The sequence below is a fragment of the Osmerus eperlanus genome, chromosome 5 (genome assembly GCF_963692335.1).
Source record: "Osmerus eperlanus chromosome 5, fOsmEpe2.1, whole genome shotgun sequence".
NCBI classification, from domain to species: Eukaryota; Metazoa; Chordata; class Actinopteri; order Osmeriformes; family Osmeridae; genus Osmerus; species Osmerus eperlanus.
Window position 1 is genome coordinate 7,391,590 of NC_085022.1, and position 24,525 is coordinate 7,416,114.

The 24,525-nt window shown below is 38.9% G+C and overlaps 1 protein-coding gene across 2 annotated transcripts in view; it reads right to left on the reverse strand.

Moving 5' to 3' along the window:
- Positions 1–4,462: 4,462 nt before the first annotated feature.
- cry2 (cryptochrome circadian regulator 2) overlaps positions 4,463–24,525 on the reverse strand; it is a 58,600-nt gene continuing 38,537 nt past the window's right edge. The window contains exons 11-12 of one of the 2 annotated variants that reach the window (XM_062461503.1): positions 5,095–5,322; positions 4,463–4,963 (exon numbers count right to left, since the gene is read on the reverse strand). In XM_062461503.1, coding sequence (XP_062317487.1) covers positions 5,108–5,322 — 215 coding nt within the window. In that variant the 3' untranslated portion in view covers positions 4,463–4,963; positions 5,095–5,107. The remainder of the gene's footprint in view (positions 4,964–5,094; positions 5,323–24,525) is intronic. The other variant, XM_062461505.1, reaches the window with a different exon arrangement.

Genomic DNA, 24,525 nt, shown 5'->3' on the forward strand with positions numbered 1-24,525 from the left:
AAGCTAGGACAACTTGGTCAGCTAGGAGTAGAAGAATGTGAAACAGGTCTGAAGTTTCTATGTTCATTTTTGGCAAATATACTGAGGAAATACTGAAATATTAGTGTTTTTGTTGATTTATTGGCTATGGGTTAATAAATAATCAACTTTATCACCAAACCAAAGCTTGGACAAGTTGGTCAGCTAGGAGTAGAATAATGTGAAACTGGTCTGAAGTTTCTATGTTCATTTTTGACAAAGTTATTGAGGAAATACTGAAATATTGGTGTTTTTGTTGATTTATCGGCTATGTGTTAATCAATAATCAACTTTATCACCAAACCAAAGCTTGGACAACTTGGTCAGCTAGGAGTAGAAGAATGTGAAACAGGTCTGAAGTGTCTATGGTCATTTTTGACAAAGTTGTTGAGGAAATACTAAAATATTGGTGTTTTTCTTGATTTATTGGCAATATAGGTTATCCAATAATCAACTTTATCACCAAACCAAAGCTTGGACAAGCTGGTCAGCTGGGAGTAGAATAATGTGAAACAAGTTTGAAGTTTCTGTGATCATTGTTGACAAAGATATTGATGAAATATTGGAAAATGTGTTTTTCTTGATTTATTGGCTATAGGTTAATTAATAATCAACTTTATCACCAAACCAAAGCTTGGACAACTTGGTCTGCTAGTATTAGAAGAATGTGCAACAAGTTCAAAGTTTCTATGTTCATTTTTTACAAAGATATTTAGGAAATACAGAAATATTGGTGTTTTTATTGACTTATTGGCTATGGATTAATCAATAATCAACTTGGTCACCAAACCAAAGCTTGGACAACTTGGTCTGCTAGTATTAGAAGGATGTGCAACAAGTTTGAAGTTTCTATGTTTATTTTTGACAAAGTTATTGAGGAAATACTGAAATATTGGTGTTTTTATTGATTTATTGGCTATGGATTAATCAATAATCAACTCTATCACCAAACCAAATCTTGGACAACTTGGTCAGCTAGGAGTAGAATAATGTGAAACTGGTCTGAAGTTTCTATGTTCATTTTTGACAAAGTTATTGAGGAAATACTGAAATATTGGTGTTTTTGTTGATTTATCGGCTATGTGTTAATCAATAATCAACTTTATCACCAAACCAAAGCTTGGACAACTTGTTCAGCTAGGAGTAGAAGAATGTGAAACAGGTCTGAAGTTTCTATGGTCATTTTTGACAAAGTTATTGAGGAAATACTGAAATATTGGTGTTTTTCTTGATTTATTGGCAATATAGGTTATCCAATAATCAACTTTATCACCAAACCAAAGCTTGGACAAGCTGGTCAGCTAGGAGTAGAAGAATGTGAAACAAGTTTGAAGTTTCTGTGATCATTGTTGACAAAGATATTGATGAAATATTGGAAAATGTGTTTTTCTTGATTTATTGGCTATAGGTTAATCAATAATCAACTTTATCACCAAACCAAAGCTTGGACAACTTGGTCTGCTAGTATTAGAAGAATGTGCAACAAGTTCCAAGTTTCTATGTTCATTTTTTACAAAGATATTGAGGAAATACAGAAATATTTGTGTTTTTATTGACTTATTGGCTATGGATTAATCAATAATCAACTTTATCACCAAACCAAAGCTTGGAAAACTTGTTCAGCTAGGAGTAGAAGAATGTGAAACAGGTCTGAAGTTTCTATGTTCATTTTTGACAAAGATATTGAGGAAATACAGAAATATTGGTGTTTTTATTGACTTATTGGCTATGGATTAATCAATAATCAACTTGGTCACCAAACCAAAGCTTGGACAACTTGGTCTGCTAGTATTAGAAGAATTTGCAACAAGTTTGAAGTTTCTATGTTCATTTTTGACAAAGTTATTGAGGAAATACTGAAATATTGGTGTTTTTATTGATTTATTGGCTATGGATTAATCAATAATCAACTCTATCACCAAACCAAATCTTGGACAACTTGGTCAGCTAGGAGTAGAATAATGTGAAACTGGTCTGAAGTTTCTATGTTCATTTTTGACAAAGTTATTGAGGAAATACTGAAATATTGGTGTTTTTGTTGATTTATCGGCTATGTGTTAATCAATAATCAACTTTATCACCAAACCAAAGGTTGTACAAATTGGTCAGTCAGTAGTAGAAGAATGTGCAACAAGTTTGAAGTTTGTATGGTCGATTTTGACAAAGATATTGAAGAAACATTCTGACTGTCTACTCTTTTACCCCGGTCCCTAAATATGACGCGGAGCCTGAACGGAGGTACGAATATGAATGTCTGTTGAATCTCGAATATGAAACTGATTTCACCTCGGTTATTTCGCTACTTACTTTTATAGTGTGGGTGATGCGGAGAACCTGAGCAAGAACACAGTCTGCCGCGCAATTTGCAAATGATTTTCTTCAATGGCTGTTGCCACCATATTCTGATTAATGGAGTGATGAAAACGAGATATCCAAAGTGCCCTTTGTAAAAACTTTGGACTCTAATATGTTGACAAAATGAAACAAGGATTTTCATTCTGTCTTCATGCAATGTTCTGATTTCCGTTCTGGAAATGTATGCACATTATATCATATTTTACAACTTAATGCATCATTTGCTCATTTAAACATACATTTACAGGAAACTAGTAATGAAAACAATATTTGACCTAATATTAGTTATCAACTGGGGAGGTTTCATGTTGATATGTTATCCCTATTCACTGGGATAACATATCTATTGTCTATCCCACAAAAGAATCAAAATGCACAACAAAAAAGCCACAAAAAGGTATAAAAAGACCAAAACGTCGAAAAAAGTTTAACAAATACATCCTTGTGTTCTCCCTTCCCTAGGAACACAGAAAAGCCAGCCTTGTTTTTTTAATTAAAAGCCTCTTATACAGATATCGAGCCTCTTATACTCTATATCGAGCTCCAGGGTTCTTTTATACAGGGCCCTCACATTGTCTGCTCCAACCTGAAACAAATAAAGAACATTGTCCCTTTGCAAGGCACACTTGGAGAAAGTTGAAGGTGTCCATTTGACTACTGTGTTTCAAGGTTCATTGCTTATAATTTGTGTCTTTGTCTTGGCCTTGAAGTAGAGGCCCTAGGCTCAGGGGGAGGAAGACGTTCCTCTTCCTGCTGAGTTTAACACCATAGCAATTTAATCAATTGAGTCATATTTGAAATGAGCACTGTAAGGACTTGTGTCTCATGTTCAGACCACCACCATTAGCAAGTCATTACAGACACTTCAATCACAGCCACACCTTCACACACTCTCACCATCTGTGTTGCAAGTGGTAAATACAACTCAAAAGTGTACCCCCAAAATGCTCTCTGAGCTGGCATACACAGTTTCCTGATCATCTGGACCTCCACTTGAGAAAGTAAATGGCATATTTGATCAATATTCAGCAACCACATGGCATACATACTGGCGTATGACTATTAGTTTCACTGTTACCTCTGTATGGCACAGTGGGACAACAGTGGGTGGTGGCAGCAACACCACTGTATTTCCTGTCACTGCAGAGAACAGTAATACATTTCACTCCTACAATATCATAAACAATTGTTGAATGAACATGGTCACATAGATTACTTGAAACATACATATGCTTGGGTTTCCGAGCTGCTGCCACCAGGGTCTGAAGAAATGCCCCCTTCCACTGCTACCATCATGGGGCGACCCTGCTAGCTGGAGAGGGCCAGCTCCTCAGCAGGAGTGAAGTCCTGTGGAGAAGGGCCCCCCCAGTTTTCTTTGCCTTATTTTTCTTCCTGTTGGCTGCAAGCAATTTCATTGTTTTATAGGCCCTTTGTAGCTATACCAATATCCTACAAAAGGGACTGACTCAGGCAATTCAGCCTTGTACTTGTTGGCCTTAAAATATGTGCAAGTATTGCCTACTGCTACTTACCGTTTTGAATTATGGTTTTATATTTATTTTTTATTTGCTCCCACGATCGTTTGCCACTGCCAGGGTTGCAACTAAAATAATACAGCAACAAAAGTTTAACGTTATGGAATGCACACGTGTAATTATGGTCACATCTTGTGCCCCAGGCACAAGATATCAATAAGTCATGTAGCTTACACATTTACAGCGTCTGCTATTTTCTGCCAGCTTGGTAGCAGCGACTTTGTTGATTTTTGTCTGTATTATATGTCTGTATTCCTGATATGTTTGTATTACAATATTTCACGCAGGAGGAGTAGACAAAGTTTGGAAGATTATTGTTGGCTACTCCTGCGTGAAATATGCGGCTCTTGTTTTGTCCATGTTTGCGATTGGACATACGGTGCAAACACCGCCCCTTTATGTGAACGCGCACGTCTCTAGATTGGAAAGATCTGGAAAGATCTGGGTTGAGTTAGAGACTTGATAACCGCCGTCGTGATACCACTTATCGTGATTGCGATTGTTACGCTTCGCGTAGCCGGGTAACTGAAAGTGATCCAGAGCATGTTGATCTTGATTCGTAGTACAGGCCCCTGGTCATGGCATGGAGTAAATAAGTGGAAAATTGTTGAGCTGAGTTGGAACTGACAGATGCAGAATGGAAGCAGAACTTTGAATGACACACTGACCCTTCACAAGGAGAAGCATTATGCACTAAGTGTCAGCTCATTCCCATGAATAATGTAACCTGAAAAAGCTATTATATATCTAATATTTTCATATAAAACAAATTATCACGTTTATCTGATACAGAACGGCTTTATTCTGAATTAGGTGTTTATTCAGAATGGCCTCTTCAGATTATGACAGGATAGGAGGCTGCATGTAAACGTAGTCAGTGAAACCTAGCTATGGACATGAGTTTGGCAATGCAGCATTTTTTTCTACACTTCTGATTGATAAAAAATACAATTAGAAAAAGAAACTGGGATGTGTCTGTGTTTGACTGCATGTGTGTGTGTTTAATTGTCCCAGGCAGGAGAGGTGAGCTGGTCTCTTCTCTGTAGTAGCACCTCCTGTAACACAGCCAACAGAAAAGCTTCAATAAAAATCTCACACAAAACCATCTCCAAGTTTCTTCCTCCCTCCTTTCCTCTCGCCCTCTGCTTCTCCCCCCTCTTCTAACACACCAACAATAGATACTTACCTTTTGTCATTGGTTACTGCAGTGTGATAGTTTGTTCCTCTGTTGGCTGCCCCTCCTCCTCCATCCTACTCTCGTCTCCTTTGTCCTCCGTCCCCATTTCCTCCTCCTCCCCTGCTCTAACAGGGTTGGTGTGCTGGACCTTCAGACTTTGCCTATGCTGCTCTGTCTGCGACCCTCTCTTCCTCAGCGAGGGGGGGGCTGTGCCTGAGGTACTGGGCTGGGGGGAGTCTGCAACCCAAACACAGTTTGTTATTCCACCTCTTCAAACTCGCATTCACCTGCTAACCCCTGCTCCCTACCCTCCACTACATGACTAATTTCACACAGTTTTCTTTTTTTCTGTTTGTTTTGTTTGATCCTATGTCTTTGATATCTTTGCTGTTGTATTGTTTTGTTTGTCGTCGCACATGTAAAGCTTCTTTAAGTATCTAGAAAAGCGCTATATAAATATAAATTATTAGGGTTCCTCCGGTAGGAGGAAACCTATTGTTTTTGTTAGTATTCTTATTAGGGTTCCTCTGGTAGGAGGAAACCTATTGTTTTTGTTAGTATTCTTATTATTTTTCCTCTTCTCCGCTAAATGGCTCAATAGCTCAAAAAGTCCTTGACCCGATTTTTTCTAATTTGGCCCAATGATACACCAGGTCACTCACTACTCCCAGACCGCTAATGGCCCATGTACGCCCATAGGTGGCACTGTAAGCCACGCCCAAAGTCTACGTGAGTTCCCCAGCACCCCATTATTCCAAAATGCCTGAAAATTGGTATACAGTCCTTATTTCTCATGGGGAACAAAAAAGCCTCAAGAACCCATAGGTCCGCCATGATAGATTTTTCTGTACTGTCCAAATTTGGTACAACCTTCAAAACCCTTCTCCCCATGAACCATAGATCCAATCGACTTGAAAATTGTTACAGATTTGATGTCTTTCTATAGGGTGAAATTGAATAAGGAATGCAATACAAAATGGCTGAAAGAAGTGCATTTATGTAAATGTCCACATTGCCACAATAGCTTTGTGTTAATAAATCAGATATCATTTTGATTTTTTAATTTTAATTGTAACTTGTTTAACTACATGCTCGTATGGTTCTTCCCTTTGGCACTTACTTTGGTTGTTCACAATGTGTGCTTCATGTTTTGGCTACTCGCAATGTTTTGTGGCTATCTCGTTGTTATGATCAGTGACCTATGCACTTTGTAAAGCTCTCTCTTGGAAGTCGCTTTGGATAAAAGCGTCTGCTAAATGAATAAATGTAAATGTAAATTTTGACTGATGGTTTTTCAAACCTTTGTGCCTTCAAGATGACATCATTCTGAAGTACCATACGCAATTTCACCTTGATATGTCAATATATTATTGAATTCAATTGAATTGCTCCACAGCGCGCGTGCTCCAAATTCTCAGACTCATCCTGCCCCTTGACACTAGGGTGACCACTTGTCGCGCTTTGCGTTGTGTCGCACAGCATTTTCACCCCTTGTCCCGCACGTCCCATATTGAAAATGCTGTGCGATACAGCGCAAAGCGGGACAGGTGGTCACCCCACTTGACACACACGCGAGCTTGGCAAGACGCACACACATCCTTTCTGGAAATTGTGTGCTGACCAAGCCCCCACCCTCTGTTTTTAGCTCCTCCTAAAGAATATATTGTGCTTAGTAAAGTTATGCATTGTGCTTATTAAAGTTCTGTCTTATGATCTGAGAAGTGTGCTCAGGCTTAAACATGGTGTCTCACACAGGGTGTGGGAAGCAGGCTGTTCTTTGTGTCTCTATCTCTTCATTTTCAGAAACAACCTTGAAACCGGGTGGAGACGGCACCCGAGCAGGTGGGACGCGTAGGCAAGAACAACTCCCTGATGCACGAGAGAACAAGCTCAACCCTCTTTTCATCTTTCTGTTTTAATTGCACTGTATAAATATATGCTGGGGAGGGAAAGATAGCCAGTTGGACTTCGTGAAACAGCCCAAACTCTGTTGCGGGTAGAAAAACGTAGACAACCCCAGAGCTCTGTACTTTCCAACTGCTGCATTAAAGCTGATATTATGGGACCTCTGCGACTCCAGACCACTCTTTCTAGAACACAGATGTGTCATTGAATACCATCATTAGGATTCCTCCGTAAGGAGGAAACCTATTGTTATTGTTAGTTTTATTATTATTGTGAGAATGCTGTTAAGCATTCTCACTATTGTTTTCCCAGTTTCTCTTTATTCTCACTATTGTTTTCCTGTTTCTCTATTGTTGGAATGCTGCTTCAGCATTCCAAGTATTGTTCTTTGAATCTTTATTGTGAGAATGCTGTTAAGCATTCTCACTATTGTTTTCCTGTTTCTCTTTATTATTGTGAGAATGCTGTTAAGCATTCTCACTATTGTTTTCCTGTTTCTCTTTATTATTGTGAGAATGCTGTTAAGCATTCTCACTATTGTTTTCCTGTTTCTCTTTATTGTCACTATTGTTTTCCTGTTTCTCTTTATTATTATTATTGTGAGAATGCTGTTAAGCATTCTCACTATTGTTTTCCTGTTTCTCTTTATTGTGAGAATGCTGTTAAGCATTCTCACTATTGCTTTTCAACTTCTCAGTTCTTCCGCCGTTTTTTGGCCTTTAACTCGTTCTGCATACTTTAACCGATTCCTACAACTTTTGTATCAAAACGTTCAGCTCCTTCAGGAGATGATGGCTATGACTTTTGGTATTTCTCACTTTTATACTTTTTAAGACATTAAGGTTTTTGTGCAAATTATTCTCCCATTAAAAGTAATGGTAAATCCTTTCAAATCATTAAAAAGCTTCCTCCTCTTTCAAACGTAACTACTTCAGCTTACTTTCAGCTAGAGACACCATTCAACCTTTAAAATGTTCACAAGACATTCAGCTATTCCCAAATGATTCAGCTTTTTCAAATGTTCAGCCAATTTTGAATTATGACAGTTTGAAATACATTAAAATGTTTGCTCCTTCTTGATTTTTATGAATGAGCAGCCAGCAGAGTGCTTGCTGCTCTTTTTCTGATATTCAACTAATTTGTCAAACAAATTCCTCTAACGTTCATATAGTTTAACTTACAGAAACAAGTTATACCTTAAAATGTAGGAAAAATTGTCCTCTTTCAGCCAATGTAACTACTAAAGAGCTCACATTTACAGATTTTCAGCTATGAGCCTTGAAGCGAGAGCAGCCTTTCAAATTCTCTCACTAACTTCAATGGAGAGGTGAGTAAAATCAGTCAGAGAAAGCAAGAAGGAACAAGATTTTGAAACTGCCGATAGAGTCGTATTTCTGACCGCACAGACATATAAAGGACATCTCTGGTTTCGGCAGAGTCTTGGGTCTCGGAAAATATCCTTATATTTTGGATTGGACGTATAGTTTTGCGTCTAGGTTATCTTGTTTGAGGTGTGGATTCTAGCTACATTTCTCTTATTCTCTGCCCTCAGCGCGTTAGCAATCATAGCTGCACCATCACCGTAACGACAGACACGCACCACTCAGTCTCTCACACAGGTGATTGGTACGTTTACTTGACCATGAGAAACACGATTACTAGCAATTGTCGGTTTATGCCAATAATACGATTACTCCGTTTACATGTGTAATTAGTTATGCGATTACTCAATAAACGCGTCTACATTTACATTTATTCATTTAGCAGACACTTTTATCCAAAGCGACTTCCAAGAGAGAGCTTTACAAAGTGCATAGGTCACTGATCATAACAACGAGATAGCCACAAAACATTGCGAGTAGCCAAAACAAGAAGCACACATTGTGAACAACCAAAAATAAGTGCCAAAGGGAAGAACCATAAGAGCATGTAGTTAAACAAGTTACAATTAAACAACATGAACTGCTATAAGTGCAAGTGTACCTGTGGAAAAAGCAAGCAACAATAATAAAAACAATATATCACAGCGAGTACAAAAATTTAAGTCAGTTACCACTAACCACAAGAGCAACAAGTCTCTAAGCAAGAGTCATTGTGATCCTTGAGGAAACTAACATCGGGTCAAGCGAACCATTCCTAAGTACCGTTGTACTCCCGGAACAAGTGCGTCTTGAGCCTTTTCTTGAAGGTGGAGAGACAGTCAGTGTCTCTGATGGAGGTGGGGAGTTGATTCCACCACTGGGGGGCCAGACATGAGAAGAGCTTGTGTTGGGACCGGGCGGTCTTGAGCGGTGGGACCACCAGGCGGTTGTCTGAAGAAGACCGTAGGTGACGGGTGGGGGTGTAAGGCTGCAGGAGAGACTTGATGTAGACGGGTGCAGTCCCGTTCACTGCTCGGAAGGTCTACATGATTCTTTTTTATTAATCGTTGTATGCTCCACGGACAAAACTTGCACCATCATCCTTCTGCAACAAAGTGTCGCCGTGTCTTCCTGTATCGGCCCTACTGCTGTGTGTTTCATTCCATCAACACATTGAATCCTACTAAGAAAGCCGAGTAAACGCACTCAATGCACACATCTGCTACTGCTATTACTATCCCAACTATAATTTCAGCTGATAAGACTATAATATTCTTTTTATGACTAGCTAGCCTAGGCCTACTTCTTCTGTTTAACAGTTCAGCTTTCAGCTTCTCCCGCATTGTATTTCAGCTCTTAGCGTTGTTAGATGATGCAGTTCAGTTTCCACACTGCCTCTTTTGTGTGACTCACACATGTCTTGACATTCATTTCAGCTTGCGGGTATTTTCTCATTTCTGTATTTTCTGCAATTTAAGAAAAATAATTTCATCTTTCAGCATTCCAACGCATTTTCAGCAGGAAATGCCTTTCTAGTTCAGCTCTAGCGTTGTTAGATGATGCAGCTCACTTTCCACACTGCCTCTTTTGTGTGACTCACACATTTTTGACATTCATTTCAGCTTGCGGGTATTTTCTCATTTCTGTATTTTCTGCAATTTAAGAAAAATAATTTCATCTTTCAGCATTCCAACGCATTTTCAGCAGGAAATGCCTTTAGTTATTTTTATTATTTATCTTCTATTTCTTCCGTGGCACCTTTCAGCGCCTTCAAATCTTCAGCTATTAAAACCGTTCAGCAGTTTCAGGCCATGGGTGCTATGACTTTTCAGCTTTGTACCTCTTATGCTTGAATTAATATAAATCAATATTCATAATATTTTTTACATGGGTTTCCAATGGAGTCTTCTTTCAAATCCTCTCAAACTTCTTTAACTTCCAAATCCTTCTTCTTCCTCAATCTTTCAGCTAGAGCCACCATTTAAACTTTAAAATGTATCCAGTGTGTCCAGCTCATGTTTAGTTTAGCATGGCGAATACACCAACATTGCAGCTGGTAAGCATCATACTAAGGGTTCACAACCTTACATGTTTTTTAATGTTGGTGTATTCGCCATTGTCGGAGAAATTTATAATGTAAGGTTATATTCTGAAAATACTGGTGCTAGCATTCCTTTGTCAGTAGAGAGCCGTCTCCCCACATGACCTATAGATGACACTAGGCTTACGTAAACAAACTGACCTAGGTTGACCATTATCATACTAGAGGTGCAATAAACCTTATCTGTGTTGAGTGAATCATATGCTCAAGCCTAGGGTCGGAGAACTCTAAGTTTCCACGTGCACGCGCACTCTGTCTCTGGGATCGATCATATTGACAGCTGATATGCAGGGGAGGAGACTTCTCACCAATAAATGGTCTTATCTGAAGACTTGTGAACCAGACAAACTTTGTAGCACAATGGCGTGTGATGTTTTTGTCTCCTTGTGGGCCGGCCGCAAGCAATAAAGCTTTCTTAAACTTGTTCACCGACTGACTGTGCAATGCTTGATAGATTAATATTCCTGACATTTTGGTCCTTCGAAGGCCGCATTCCAACACCCTTTCCATCATCCAGAACCAAGACCTGAAATCGTGCAGACGTGCATGACAATGGAGAACCTCGCAGCAAATATGGCTGTTTAAAAAGAGGCCCGTTTTTTGGGGGGGGGGGTGGATGGTGGAAAGGTGACGGAATTCTGGACTAGCTAAGAGGCACAGCTTTCGATGGACAAGGTAAGAATAAATTGTATATATATAGTCGAAGAATACTAGTTTTTTATTTTTATATACCGCGAGGGATGAAAAACTCTGCAGTGACGTCATTAAAGACTAATCACTGGTTAATATATAGTCGGATGAAAATCTCCGCTGTGAAGTTGTGCACTAAACTCACAATGGATTCTGACCTGTAAATGTATATTGGTTGAAATTGACACAATAACTGATTGTTATTGTTGATGAATTGGGAATTATAACTTACACATGTTAAAAGGGTTTGAATGCCATTAGAGGGTAGAGTTCTGCATTAGTGCGTTTATTGTTGCTGAAATGTGTTTGTTTTGATAGATCTGGGTCTGGTGGTAGACACGTGCCTTACAAACATGTGTTATTAAATCCTAGCCAAACGAACAGGTTGACAAGGCCTGGGCGACCAGGACTCAGATATATGTGTGAACAGAAGATAGGACTTTTCAGTGTACAATGCAGAATTTGAACTCTCGATTTTTAAGTTAAATTAGACGTGCAGTTCTATCACCTACATTTGCTTAATTCAGATCCAGTTGTGAGATAGTGAAGACTAATCACTGAGTCATACCTGCTAAGATGTGGTGCCGGAGACCGGGAAGCAGCATTAGTAACCTATTTTACTAAGTTCTGTAGAATACCAGTGAAGCGGGTAGGCTGCCACACCTGTGAGTAGGCTACAGGTAATAAATTACTCTGTGCGCACGTAAAAGATAGTACTAAATTAGTCGATGAGGACTAATTATATAGTTGTTAAGATAGCGGTTCTATTGTGTGTATACCATTTGTGTAATTGTTTTACATGTTGTAAGAGGGTAGAATTGACCCTAGAAGGAAATCAGAAGGTGACATGATTCTAGCGAATTTTGCAGTCCGCTGTCTGTTGAACAAAGTATTTTACAAATTGCAAAGATAGCTTTGGGATCTGAGAGGAAAAGAGCCAGGCTGTGACTTTGTTAGCTAATAGCTAATGGTGAAAACGTGGAGGAAGTGCATTTTGCTCTGTCCTGAGACAAAGGAGAGTCCAGGAAGTTGAATTTGCAACTATGGCAATGACATTTGTAGCTAACAAACTTACAGACAGACTCAACAGCGATGGCGGCGGGTACAGGCTAGTAAAGGAATTGCAGCTTGACATTTGCGATCCAGGATGAGTAACCGCATGACGCATGCGCAGACGGAAATTGAGAAATTGACAAAGACGCAAATTTAGAGAAATAGATAAATTTGGAGCGAATTTTACATACCGTAAAACTTCAAATAATATCCCGGGCTTCTATTTACCCAAATCGCCGAAATGCACCGGCTTGTATTTGAGACAAGCGTCTATAAGAGACAGGCCTTTAATTGACAATAGGAGGTTACCACATTATATTATTATTTTTTAATTCGTATTATTCGTATTTAATTAATATTTATAATTAATTCGAATGTGTTTAACAAATAATTTAATGTAAGAATTGTCTTTGCTATTGGCAGCATAAAAAAACCCCCACAAAAAACGAAACGATGTGACAGCAATAGGCAGAACAATATAAATTACTGCTAAACGAATACCGGTATGTTTAAAAATCATTTAATGTAAGAAATGTCTTAGATTACCGGTATTGGCAGCATAAAAAATAAACAATGTGACAGCAATGGGCAGAACAATATCTACCGCTAAAATCCATCATATATGAACTTGTTGCCCCAAAACACATCAACAAGAAAGAACGCTACCCTGTAAAACAACTGCAATCATGTGATAGAAAATTACTCTATTCATCACTATCATCATCCCCACGATCCTCAATGACAAGTTCATTGGCAAATTCCTCCTCCACGTCGCTCTCCTCCACTTCTCCCTCTCCAGCCTCCGCTAACTCTGCCTGCCTTGCTTGCAGTAACAGCTCCCGCCAAGATGCGCACGGTTCTCCCTCTTTGAAACAATGGATAAGGTGATCCTCGCTTCCATCAGAAGCTACTGTCAGGCCACATACCTAAGGATAACATCCCGAAGTTAATGAAATACATTATCTCCTCTTTCACACACACACAAGTATACCTTAAAGGAATTTTTCAGCCGCTCCGTATCTAGCTTTTCCCACGCTTGAAGTACCCAGGACACCAACAAGCGGCGAGCTGGGGCCCTCATATTTCCTCCAGCGGTGTACTCCTTGTCCACATCCCCTGCCATCCAGTTGTCATAGGACTCGTGCAGGCTGGCTTTGAACGGTTGGTTCCATACGACGTCAGGGGCCTGTATGTACTTTGTACAGCCACCGGGTATCACAGCCGTGGTTATGTTGTAGCCCCTTTTGAGCTCAGCTTTGGTCGCTGCGCTGATATGAATCCCAGGCTAGGAGACGAGGGGCGAAGTTAAGCTTTCCCACCACTCTCTGAAGCCAGTCTGCAGTCAGCTCCTCGTTCATCCATCCATTTTTGGACGTTGCCACCACCACCCCACTGATATTTTGCATTGCTTTCACCTCCTTGATCCCCCCTTTGAAGACAACGTACGGTTTCATTTTGGTCCCGTCTGCTTTCGCAGCCAACACCACAGTTAAGTGGCTCTTCTCATGACCTGTGGTTTTCAGTGGGACACTGCGCGCACCTCTTGCATCCACCGTTGTAGAGGCCACCATATCAAACCACACCGCTGTTTCGTCCATGGCTATAATGTTTTTCGGCTGTATTTTCTTTGACTTAATAATCCGCGTTGTATATGTTACAAAATTCACCAGTTTCTCAGTGAAGTGCTTGGCGTCTTTCTGGGCTACAGTTGTGCGTCTTCTGACTGAAAAGTCGTTGCGCTTCAGGAATTTGTCCAGCCAGCCAGCGCTCGCAGTAAATCTCTCCTCATCCCTGCCATCACTCACTGTTGCATACACTTCTTTTGCCTTGGCCCTGATCATTTTACGTGAGACTCTGAGATGCTTTGCCCGCATGCTGTGGATCCACTCACACACGCTCACCTCCAGCTCTTCACTGACCTTCTTCCTCCCTCCACCTCGCAGTCTGGCCCTTTTGTCGTCTTCCTCGGACAGACGTTGCAGTTCTGCTTTATGTTTACGCCATTCTCGCACTCTCTTAGGATCAATCGAGAAATGTCTTGCCGCTGCTTCTCCAGAATTTTGTTCGGCAAATTTGACAACTGTCAGCTTAAATGTCAAATCATACTTTTTTCTTTTTGTCTCCATGGTGGTATTGAGAGAATTAAGAAAAACTGAAGACTAAAACAAAGTTTGTTAACCTGTTTGTTAGGTTGCCATAGTGATGAGTCGTTTATGAACGGTTGCGTCTGTCACGTGAAATCAAATCAAAACATAGAACAAACGATCTGACGGGTTTTAAAAGATCAAATACAACCCGACACGAAAAAAAAAAAAAAAAACTGACCAGGCCTCTATTTGAGACCGGCCTTTATTTACCCAAATCTGTTGTCACACCAGGCGTTTAAAAGAGACAGGCGTCTATTTGGGACTCGGCTATTATTTGAAGTTTTACGGTATTAATTTGGTTACTTTTGAAATATGTTACGTGATAAGCATTTTGATACATTTGCTAACAAGATTTTTGGTTGTTTGAGTACATTTTATATGAGTTACAGAAAATCCAGGAGAGATGGAGAAAGGTGGGGGCTAAAATAGAGTCCCGTTACGTTGAGATCTTACAAAGGTCCCAGAGGGGTGTAGTTCTGCATAATTATGTGAGTATTATTGCTGAAAGATGAGTCTGTTTAGATTAATTCGAAGTTTGGTGGTTAACAAATGAGTGATCAACATTTGTTCTAAATTCCTAGCCAAACAGGGAGGTAAAGCCTTTCTGACCAGAACTTGTAATTATAAGCGGCATATCTGTGATGTGTGATGGTATTCAATAAATATGCAGAAATTGAACCCCGGGTTCATAAATTGGTTCGGAAAAGTTATACTTTAGCAAAATAAACGCCAACCATCTGTGTTGGTCAAAGGAAAACTGAGAAAAGTTTTTTCCCAGAGCGCTTTGCTGTTTGTCTTGAGTTCCAACACACTGAGGGACTGTTTGATTCGAGTTTGAAATGCGCGCTGATAGTTTATTTGAGTTTATTTGAGTTGATTCATTGGGTAAAAACTAAGTAATTGAGAGTGAGAAGAGTATTACATTAAATCATATACAAACTACTAAATATTCAAATTAAATATTTTCATTTTGGGTTTTTGGTCCGCAAATTTGAAGAATTGTCCGTGCATTACGCATGCCGAGTAATGGCTGACAAATAATATAGGAATATTCAAAGGCGTATTCTGTATTACATGCTTTAATAAGACTTTTGAGAAGTTAAAGAATAAGGTTTTGTGTTTTACGGGCTTATGTTACACTTGTTAAATTGTGAACTTAAGGGCTTAGAAAGGAAAAGGGAGAATTTATATTTTCTTTTGTCTTAAGGGCTTTGTTTGATTGGCGTGATTACGAGTCGTAGCGTAATTCTAACATGAATTACTTGGTCTAAGAGAAGTTTTTAACCTATCTAAACATGGATTTCATGAAACAAAGTTATGATAACGATAGTTAAATGTGGGTCAGATAACTAGTAAAGGGTTAATTTTGAAATCAAACGGCGAGATTCATTCGATAATTGCAACCTTGTGTGTTATGGGAACTTATGGAAAGTTTGTGTTCAGACAGGAAGGTTGTTTTTATTTGGCGAAAGAATGTTTGTTTACGGGTTTGATTTTATTTGAAAATGTAACTTTATTACTACATCTGATTTCTAATAACCACGTGCACATCAAATATCCATTGACATGGAATCAATTGATGGCACTTTTCCAGGTTGTGTTATTTTGAAGCTGTGTTTTTCACAAATGTTTTATTTTGGTTTAAGGAAATGTGAAATATTATGAGGAAGCGATTAGAAAGTTACATAAAAGATTGGTTAAGAGTGGATCATGGAAAGTTTATGGAATGAAGCAAGAGAACGTTTTGTGGATGTGAAGAGATGATTGGTTTAAACACTGATGTTTTGAAAAAGGAACTATGCATATACTTTGAAGGTATATGGGCTAACATTTTAAGTCAAAATAGTAAAATCTAGGGTTTTTAAGAGTTTTGCTAAAGGTATTAGATACAATTTGGTTAAAAATGAGAGAAAATAACTACAATGTACTTTTATTTGGAGTTTGATTGTCATTTTGATTTTAAGTTTTATTTTGATGTTTTATCAAGAGCCTGGCATACCGTTTGGGATAAAGTTAGGCTGTGATATGGTTGTATTAGTGCATAAAGAGGGTTATTATAACCTTTGTTCTGAAATAAATTTGGGAAGACTCATCAAGTCTGAAATTGTGGTTATGATGGTTTGTGCTAATTAGCTTGTTTTGGACTGCAGCCAAAGCAAGTTATGAAGTTCTACCTATCTGACCTTTATAAAAAAGATATATAGTTGGGGAAATATGTTTGGTTAATAGCTACATTTAAGAACATTATGTGATCTATATTTCATTTAAGAAGCATACAGATTAAATTTTGGTTTGGGATAATAACGATGGTTTTATTATATCTTTGACAAAAAGAGTTGTGATTTGATTTAAAAAAAAGTAGAGTATTCTGAAACAATATAGGTCTTAAACTTAACTGTTTTAAAAGAAAGACAAGTTTTGAAAGTAATGAGATTAACAGTTGATTTTCTAAAGAAGGGAACAAAGAAACAGATTGTCATTTCTAGCCATGACTAATAGGAGTTGAATATCAAATGATGATGTATTGTGTTATCATATACTGTTACATGTGTTTGCTCAACAAAAAGAAATGTGAAGGGAAAAATACTGCCTGGTAATGGTAGATATGTTTACTAAGCGGATTGAAGTCTTTCCCAGTCCTATAGCAGAGGTATTAACACAATTTGAAATGATTTATGGAAGATCATATATAATACCACAACTTAAACCTTCCACATAGCATGATGAAGAGGCGGATCAAAACGTTAACCGATTTTATAAAAAATGCAAACTAGAAAAGAGATATCTTCTGCTAAATTCTGTTCCAGGTGAAGCAGTAAACCAAAGGGTGGAGGAGTCAAATCAGGAGATTGGGTATTGATTAAAGTTATCAAAGGAAAGAACTGGTCCAGCCCAAGTTGGGAAGGACCATATCAGGTACTAATCACCACACCCACTGGATAGCAGAAATAGCAGAGAGGACATTTTGGAGACGCTTGTCACATTGTAAGAAAGTAAGGGACATTGATACAGGGACAGATTAGTTACTCACCACAGTCTTGAGGCACAAGTCTGACTACAAAGGGGAGTCTTTCTTTAAATTGAGAGGCTCGTCTCAACCTCAGTGAAGAAACCAACGGCCAACAGAGACATAGGGTGTAGACTAAATAGGCTAAAACGATAGGAGACAGTAAGCAGGGAAAGGTAGAAAAGATGGATGACTCCGTAGTATTGTGACATCCGTGGTACCATATGTAGCTTACTGTTGCTAATATTCATAATAGTCTTCCCTATACTATGGTTTGAAAAGGGAATTGCTCTTGCATGACGAATAAGGCAATGAGCTACAAGGGAAGATATTGATTATAAAGAATTCGTTTTCTCTATTAGAAGTTCATACTGATAACATTGATTTTATTTTTCTGGGAATGCTACAGCAGATGTGGGGGCAAAAGAGGCAGCCATACAGGATGTCTTAACATTAGGAAATGTGGATGAGACTGTCTTGAGAGATATGCAAGAAGTATCACCAAAATGATGGGTTATGTAAATTAACAGGAGGAACTTATGTTACTTAAGAGTCTATTTCGTTATGTATTGATTTGAGCCATGGGATGAATCATGTCTCAAACAGGAGGGATGGAGATAACGAAAGAGTGTTTACAGCACATAGATTTACAAACTATTCAAGAAAAACTTTAAGAAAAAACTTTTTTAGCATACCCTATTTGAGAGAAAACATAATATGCATTAACTTTATTGAGCTGAAGAAATGTTGTAAAGATTCAGGAATGAGCCAATGACGAGTCAGTTGCTTTCAACTGACTTCTGTGAGAATGTAATTTTAACTAGAGAGGGTACAATTTCAGGGGAAATTGTAGGGTGTGCTTGCTTGCGTCGGTTGCACAGGGGTCCGTTTTTTAATGACATTTTTACAACTGATATTTATGTATTTTATATAAAAATGCATACTTATTATTTATAAAGATTACATAGATTTAAAAGCATTTTTTTTTGCTGCTCATTTACAACTGAAAATACGAGTGAAGTGTAGAATGAAATGGATGTCTTCTCATTTCCCCTGCAAGAGGCAGCCTCATCGTTGAATCAAAACGAATAAATTTGGCAGACCGGTGTACAAATTGACCTAATCTCTATGACTTAAACGTCCTTTTAAGTTTTTCCCTTCTCGTGATATTTTCATGCATTTAGCCTACTCATTGCATTCATTCATTAATAAAGGACCCCCTTTGAAGATTATTCTACGACGTTACCGGCAGTAGAAGATGGAATCGCGATTCAAACAGTACCATCTGCTAACTGAAAATATGCACCCCAAAACGTAAATAAGCTTGACATGTATTTAGTGGAAAATCGCTCATTCATAAAAAGCTCACTGGTAGCGATCATTGTCAGTAACAACGCAAAATGCGATATAGCCCTGTGTGGAGAAGCTGCCCCGGTAAATTGTACTACTACGGTACAGTACTAGACTAGCGTTACTGCTGTGTTCGTCTCGGTAGCGATTGCGTTGGTTGAATTGGATTTAACGTTCCGTTGTACGGTTTAGGCTGAAATTAATTATTTTCATGAACAGATTGACAAAGTTTAGTCTGTGGCAATGAAGTTCAGGTTAGTAGTTATATAGACTTTTGATTTAAGTAAGGGGAGTGCCGAACATGTTCTGTCGCCGTTTGACTTCCTACAGCTGTGTAGATGTTTTTGTAGTGTCTCGCGTAGGCTACAGCGTTGCACTGATACACTGGATTGAAACCACAGGTAATGATAATTTCACCCACAAATCGTTTACTTGTAATCTAATGTCATAATAAATCCTACAACGAAAATGTATATGTGAGGAAAGTTTATTTTAACGATTGAAAACAGATACATCATAGACCACTGTAGTATGTGTTGCCCGGGCAACACAGGCTAACGTCATGATGCTAATACTTCAGTGAAATAGTAGACTACTGTTTCCGAAAGTAGATGTACTTCCTTAATAATATCAGCTTATATTGTACATTACACATCACAATTGTGTGTCATATCACAAAGTAAAATGAGTAAATAGTTATCACCCTGGCCTCTTTGCTTGTGGCGTTTCTGCAGCTGCCTTGCAGTAAAGCTATAGTTAGCCTAGCTATCCCCCAAGTTAACAGATGCGAAACGAATGTTCTGCCAAAGGTAGTCACGCGTGTTTTCGTGACGTTCGTAACGTAGTGACGTTAGTAACGTCAGTGACTGTGGCTAGCAAATAAGCCACCGTTAGCTTCACTTTTCGCCACAAAAACTTAACTTCAGCCTAAACCATGCAACGGAACGTAAATTCCAATAGAAGCAACTCAATCGCTACCAAGACGAAACTTTTGACACCTAGGTTGTCTATGTAGGCCAAATATTGACTGAGTTTTAGGGGGGCAAAAAGAATAATAATAATAATATATATGTGAGAGAACAAAGGTTGTGCTCTCGCCGAAGGCTTGAGCACACCCAATTACTGTGTAGTCTACTTCATTCTGAAATTCACAGACAGGCGAGAGATGCTGTCTCAATCCAGTGAGAGGTATGCTGACCTAAGGAGACTGGATTGTGGTGACAGATTGGACACAAAGTCCTGGAAATGACCCGAGGTGAACGGGGTCATTCCTAGCTAGTTTCAGAGGTGATAATCGAGGAGAGGGCATGGTACACGTGATTCATTGCAAAGCGTGCACTTTGTTTGATGGCGTTAAAGCAAGGAAAACTCAGCGCTGTGCCTATAGTACATTGCGTTGAGGTTGCCGTTTTAATCAACTAGACTACATTTTCTATGAGAAGATCACCATGCACACACAATCATGGCATCCGTTTCAGCAAATTGGACTTTGTGATAACAATGGGAATTGTCTTGGGAAGACGTTCTGTTTTGTATGTTGAAATACGTATGGTCTAAATGGTGCTATGATTCCGGATGTAATGATTTAACTGTTTCATTGGTAACAATGCAAATGGTAAATAGATCCAGAAGTGAAGCTTTAATCTCGATATAAGTAAACAACGTTGTCTGTGGAATACAATTTAGGTACAAACACTCCTATCATGATACGTTCTACCAGTAACGTAAAGATGTTCCAGTTGATTTGTTATGTTCCAGGGCAGAAGTTTGAATGTTTTGAGAACAGTTATAGACTGTCGGAAGAGGAGATAACAATACTGTTTCATTTATGTGACTTGAAGTATTATTTGGGAGTTTCATTAAAGCTTAATGTTTTGTTTTTTGAGAAACCGGTTTGTACTACAGAAAGTTGATATTAATTTGAAAAGAAACAGAAATTGAGAATATGTACTGAGATTTCAGGATATGTGCCAAAGTGATGTGTTTTATCATGCAGAGGTCGTAAAAGAGTTAGCAACAGGCCGGAGAGAAATGTCTGTTGATCTAAAGTCCGGACCGCCCTGTAGGAGATCACCTTCGGAGGAGGGTGAGCTTCTTTTGCCATCTATAAAATGGAGATAAGTTGCAGGGGAGTACATCTGGAGACAAAATCTGGGGTGACTTAAGGGTTAAACAGGTTTTTGTTTGGTTAACCGAGGTTTATGACTCCCTGACCTGGAAGAGAAATGCTTATCATCTGACTTGGAGAGGAGCTTTGACATCAGGGCCTGGGTTCAACTATCACTGTACTGTCTTAGAATAACCTGACTGACAGTTTACTGAATAGTTGATTGTTTTAATGATGACCATGTATCAGCAATTGCAGGAACCGTGACAAGATGAATGATCATGCTCATGATACCTATGATGATGGCTATGTATGAAGATCAAAAATGTTGAGTGAATTCACCATGATTCGTTTAATGAAAATCTGACAGTGTTAAACAATTATATTGCCGACAGGCTTGAAGAAGTACAATTTTTTTTTTAATGATGTGAGTTTATAGTTTCATACTCTTATTTTACTTTCCTGTAGTCATTTCTTTGTTTAAAGCTTGACTTCAGGCATAGTTGTGTTGTTAAAGACATCTGAAATATGGTTGCTATAAGGTGCATAGACGTCGAATGACCACTGAATTAAGTGATGTAGGGTTTTCCAGGTATGTCTGAAAGCATTCTTGCCATTTAACTGGATGACTTTATTTCTTTTACCTATGTTTTACTTTTTATTAACCATGGTTTCATGTTATCACCTGTATGTTTCAGTATATTCAAGGGGGAGCTGTCGGAGAAATTTAGAATGTAAGGTTATATTCTGAAAATACTGGTGCTAGCATTCCTTTGTCAGTAGAGAGCCGTCTCCCCACATGACCTATAGATGACACTAGGCTTACGTAAACAAACTGACCTAGGTTGACCATTATCATACTAGAGGTGCAATAAACCTTATCTGTGTTGAGTGAATCATATGCTCAAGCCTAGGGTCGGAGAACTCCAAGTTTCCACGTGCACGCGCACTCTGTCTCTGGGATCGATCATATTGACAGCTGATATGCAGGGGAGGAGACTTCTCACCAATAAATGGTCTTATCTGAAGACTTGTGAACCAGACAAACTTTGTAGCACAATGGCGTGTGATGTTTTTGTCTCCTTGTGGGCCGGCCGCAAGCAATAAAGCTTTCTTAAACTTGTTCACCGACTGACTGTGCAATGCTTGATAGATTAATATTCCTGACAGCCATGCTAAACTAAACATGAGCTGGACACACTGGATAGATCTCAAATGTTGGCAGGGAAAGTTAAGCGGAAAAAATTAAAAAGATATGGATCTTTCACTCTAGAGTATTATTTACTGCCAGCCAGGGGCGGTTTTAGGCACGGGCGGACCGGGCACACGCCCGGGGCGGCATTTTTTCATGTCACGTGGGGGGCGCACGAGCATAAAATCAATAAATAAAAATCTCTGCGCCGCGAAGCGGTTTTCTCTTTTCTATCATTTCACTGTGTGGGGAATTGGCAAATTGGCGCCCCCTTCAGGCAGCTGCAGGCACCCCTGCTTGCTGAGAAGGTGCCGTGCACAGAAGCTGTGTGAAAAAAGGGGAGAGGGACAGACAGCTCATCTGACTGGGTCTCCCAAATGGAACGGACAATTCATAATATTATAAATATAGGCCTAAAGTTCCTGCACATTTTTTTTTTTTTTGTGTGAAATGGCGAATAAAAAAAAAATGGGTATAGGCTAACTCTTACATTTGTTAGCCTTTTTGCTATGATGCTTGCTATGCAACAACAATATTTTGGTTTTAACTCAACAAACAGGAGATAACATTTCACCATAATAGTGTGCTTTGCAACAAAACTGTAACAAGTTCAGTTATTATTTATTTTCATTATTTAGGTTAGGCCCTGTAATTAGCCAACGGAATTTTCAAATCTGTAGGTAGTTTGATATGGAAAAATTCCAGTGGCACTGTGTAGATATGAATAGTCAAGAGATGGCGGTTACAATACATTTATTTTGCTTGTACAAATCAAGATTTAACAAAGTACTTTGTGATCAGTCATAACGAAGGAGGTGCTAGCCACAGGTCGTTCGCCAGAGTGATGAACAATCACAAACGCTACCTTATATACACGTTAGATCAAATGGCATTCTATAAGGTCAATCCATCAATGTAATCAAGTCTATGATTGGCTTACTCAATTCAGTGACAGTTTGAAACGATACATCTCTGTACCATTTGTCCCACAATCCTTTGTGCGGGCCACTTCAAACAAGTTTTTGATTAACCCCACTCAATGCAACAGGAAGGGTCAGAGCAGCAGATCACAATAACAATACAGTTGAATCCACATTGTCTCTAGACCAGCTGTCTCTTCCTCCCCAGGTGACAAGAACCCTCTCAGATCACCCAGACTTCCCGTCTCCTAGTTATAAAACTGCAAATGGCATCTCTACCAAATGGAGTTGACTCTTAATCAACTTTAGACTTCCGTTAAAACACATTCCTCATATATGAAACACACACATTATAACTGTATTCCAAAATTTCCATGACAAGTTTCAAAGACGAACATTTGCTATTTGCTACAACTATATTTCGTGACAAAGTATAGTTTAACGTCATAACTAAAAGTGTTCCTCCCTAAAAGTTATATTAATATAGCATGTAATAACAGACATTTAGCGTGTAAGGGCATGTTTATGTAACCCTCCTATTATGTTTGGTATCAATTTGACCCCAGGCTGTTTTAGCTGTATAGAACATAATCGGTCTTACCACAACAGCCTTTTGATTTCAATGGGGGGGGCGCGAAGGGCGTCTCGCCCTGGGTGTAATTCAATGTAGAACCGCCACTGCTGCCAGCTTTCATTTCGAATGAAAACCACTAACTATATTGAGTGATTTCGCGGCAGTTCCCTGCCATTTAGCTGCACATTGTCCAACTAATGCTAGGTTTAATGACTGGTCTAATTAAATATCCGTATACATAGTTACATTAAAAAACTATTCAACTTACTACGACTCTTATCCATTAATTTATACTGTTAAGAGTGTGCTATCCGAATAATCTTTAAATGTTGCATTAAAGGTACATGCCCATGGATATTTTGAACTACTTACCAAATGACTCGCCATTGAAATCATCAGCATTCTAGTTTTGTTCTTATTCGCTGACGTTCTTTGTGTGATAGACAGACGAAAATGTCCAATGATACTAGACACAAATGGCTATATTTGATTGGCTTAGATGGTTTTGGGAGCAGTGTTCCCGCCTTCTTCTACGGAGACACAAAACTTTTTTACAAGTACACAAATCTTTTTTGCAAGTTACAAATCTTTTTTGCAAGTACACAAATCTTGCCTTCTTCTACGGAGACACAAAACTTTTTTTTGCAAGTACACGAATCATTTTCTACAGAGACACAAATCTTTTTTGCAAGTTACAAATCGTTTTTACAAAGCTCGCTCTCCTGGTACTAATTTCACGCCATAGTAGTAGTACAATTTACCGGGGCAGCTTCTCCCCACAGGGCTATATCGCACTTTGCGTTGTTACTGACAATGATCGCTACCAGTGAGCTTTTTATGAAAGCGATTTTCCACTAAATAAATGTCAAGCTTATTTAAGTTTTTGGGGGCATATTTTCAGTTAGCAGATGGTACTGTTTGAATCGCAATTCCATCTTCCACTGCCGGTAACGTCGTAGAATAATCTTCAAAGGGGGTTCTTTATTCATGAATGAATGCAATATGAGTAGGCTAAATGCCTGAAAATATCACG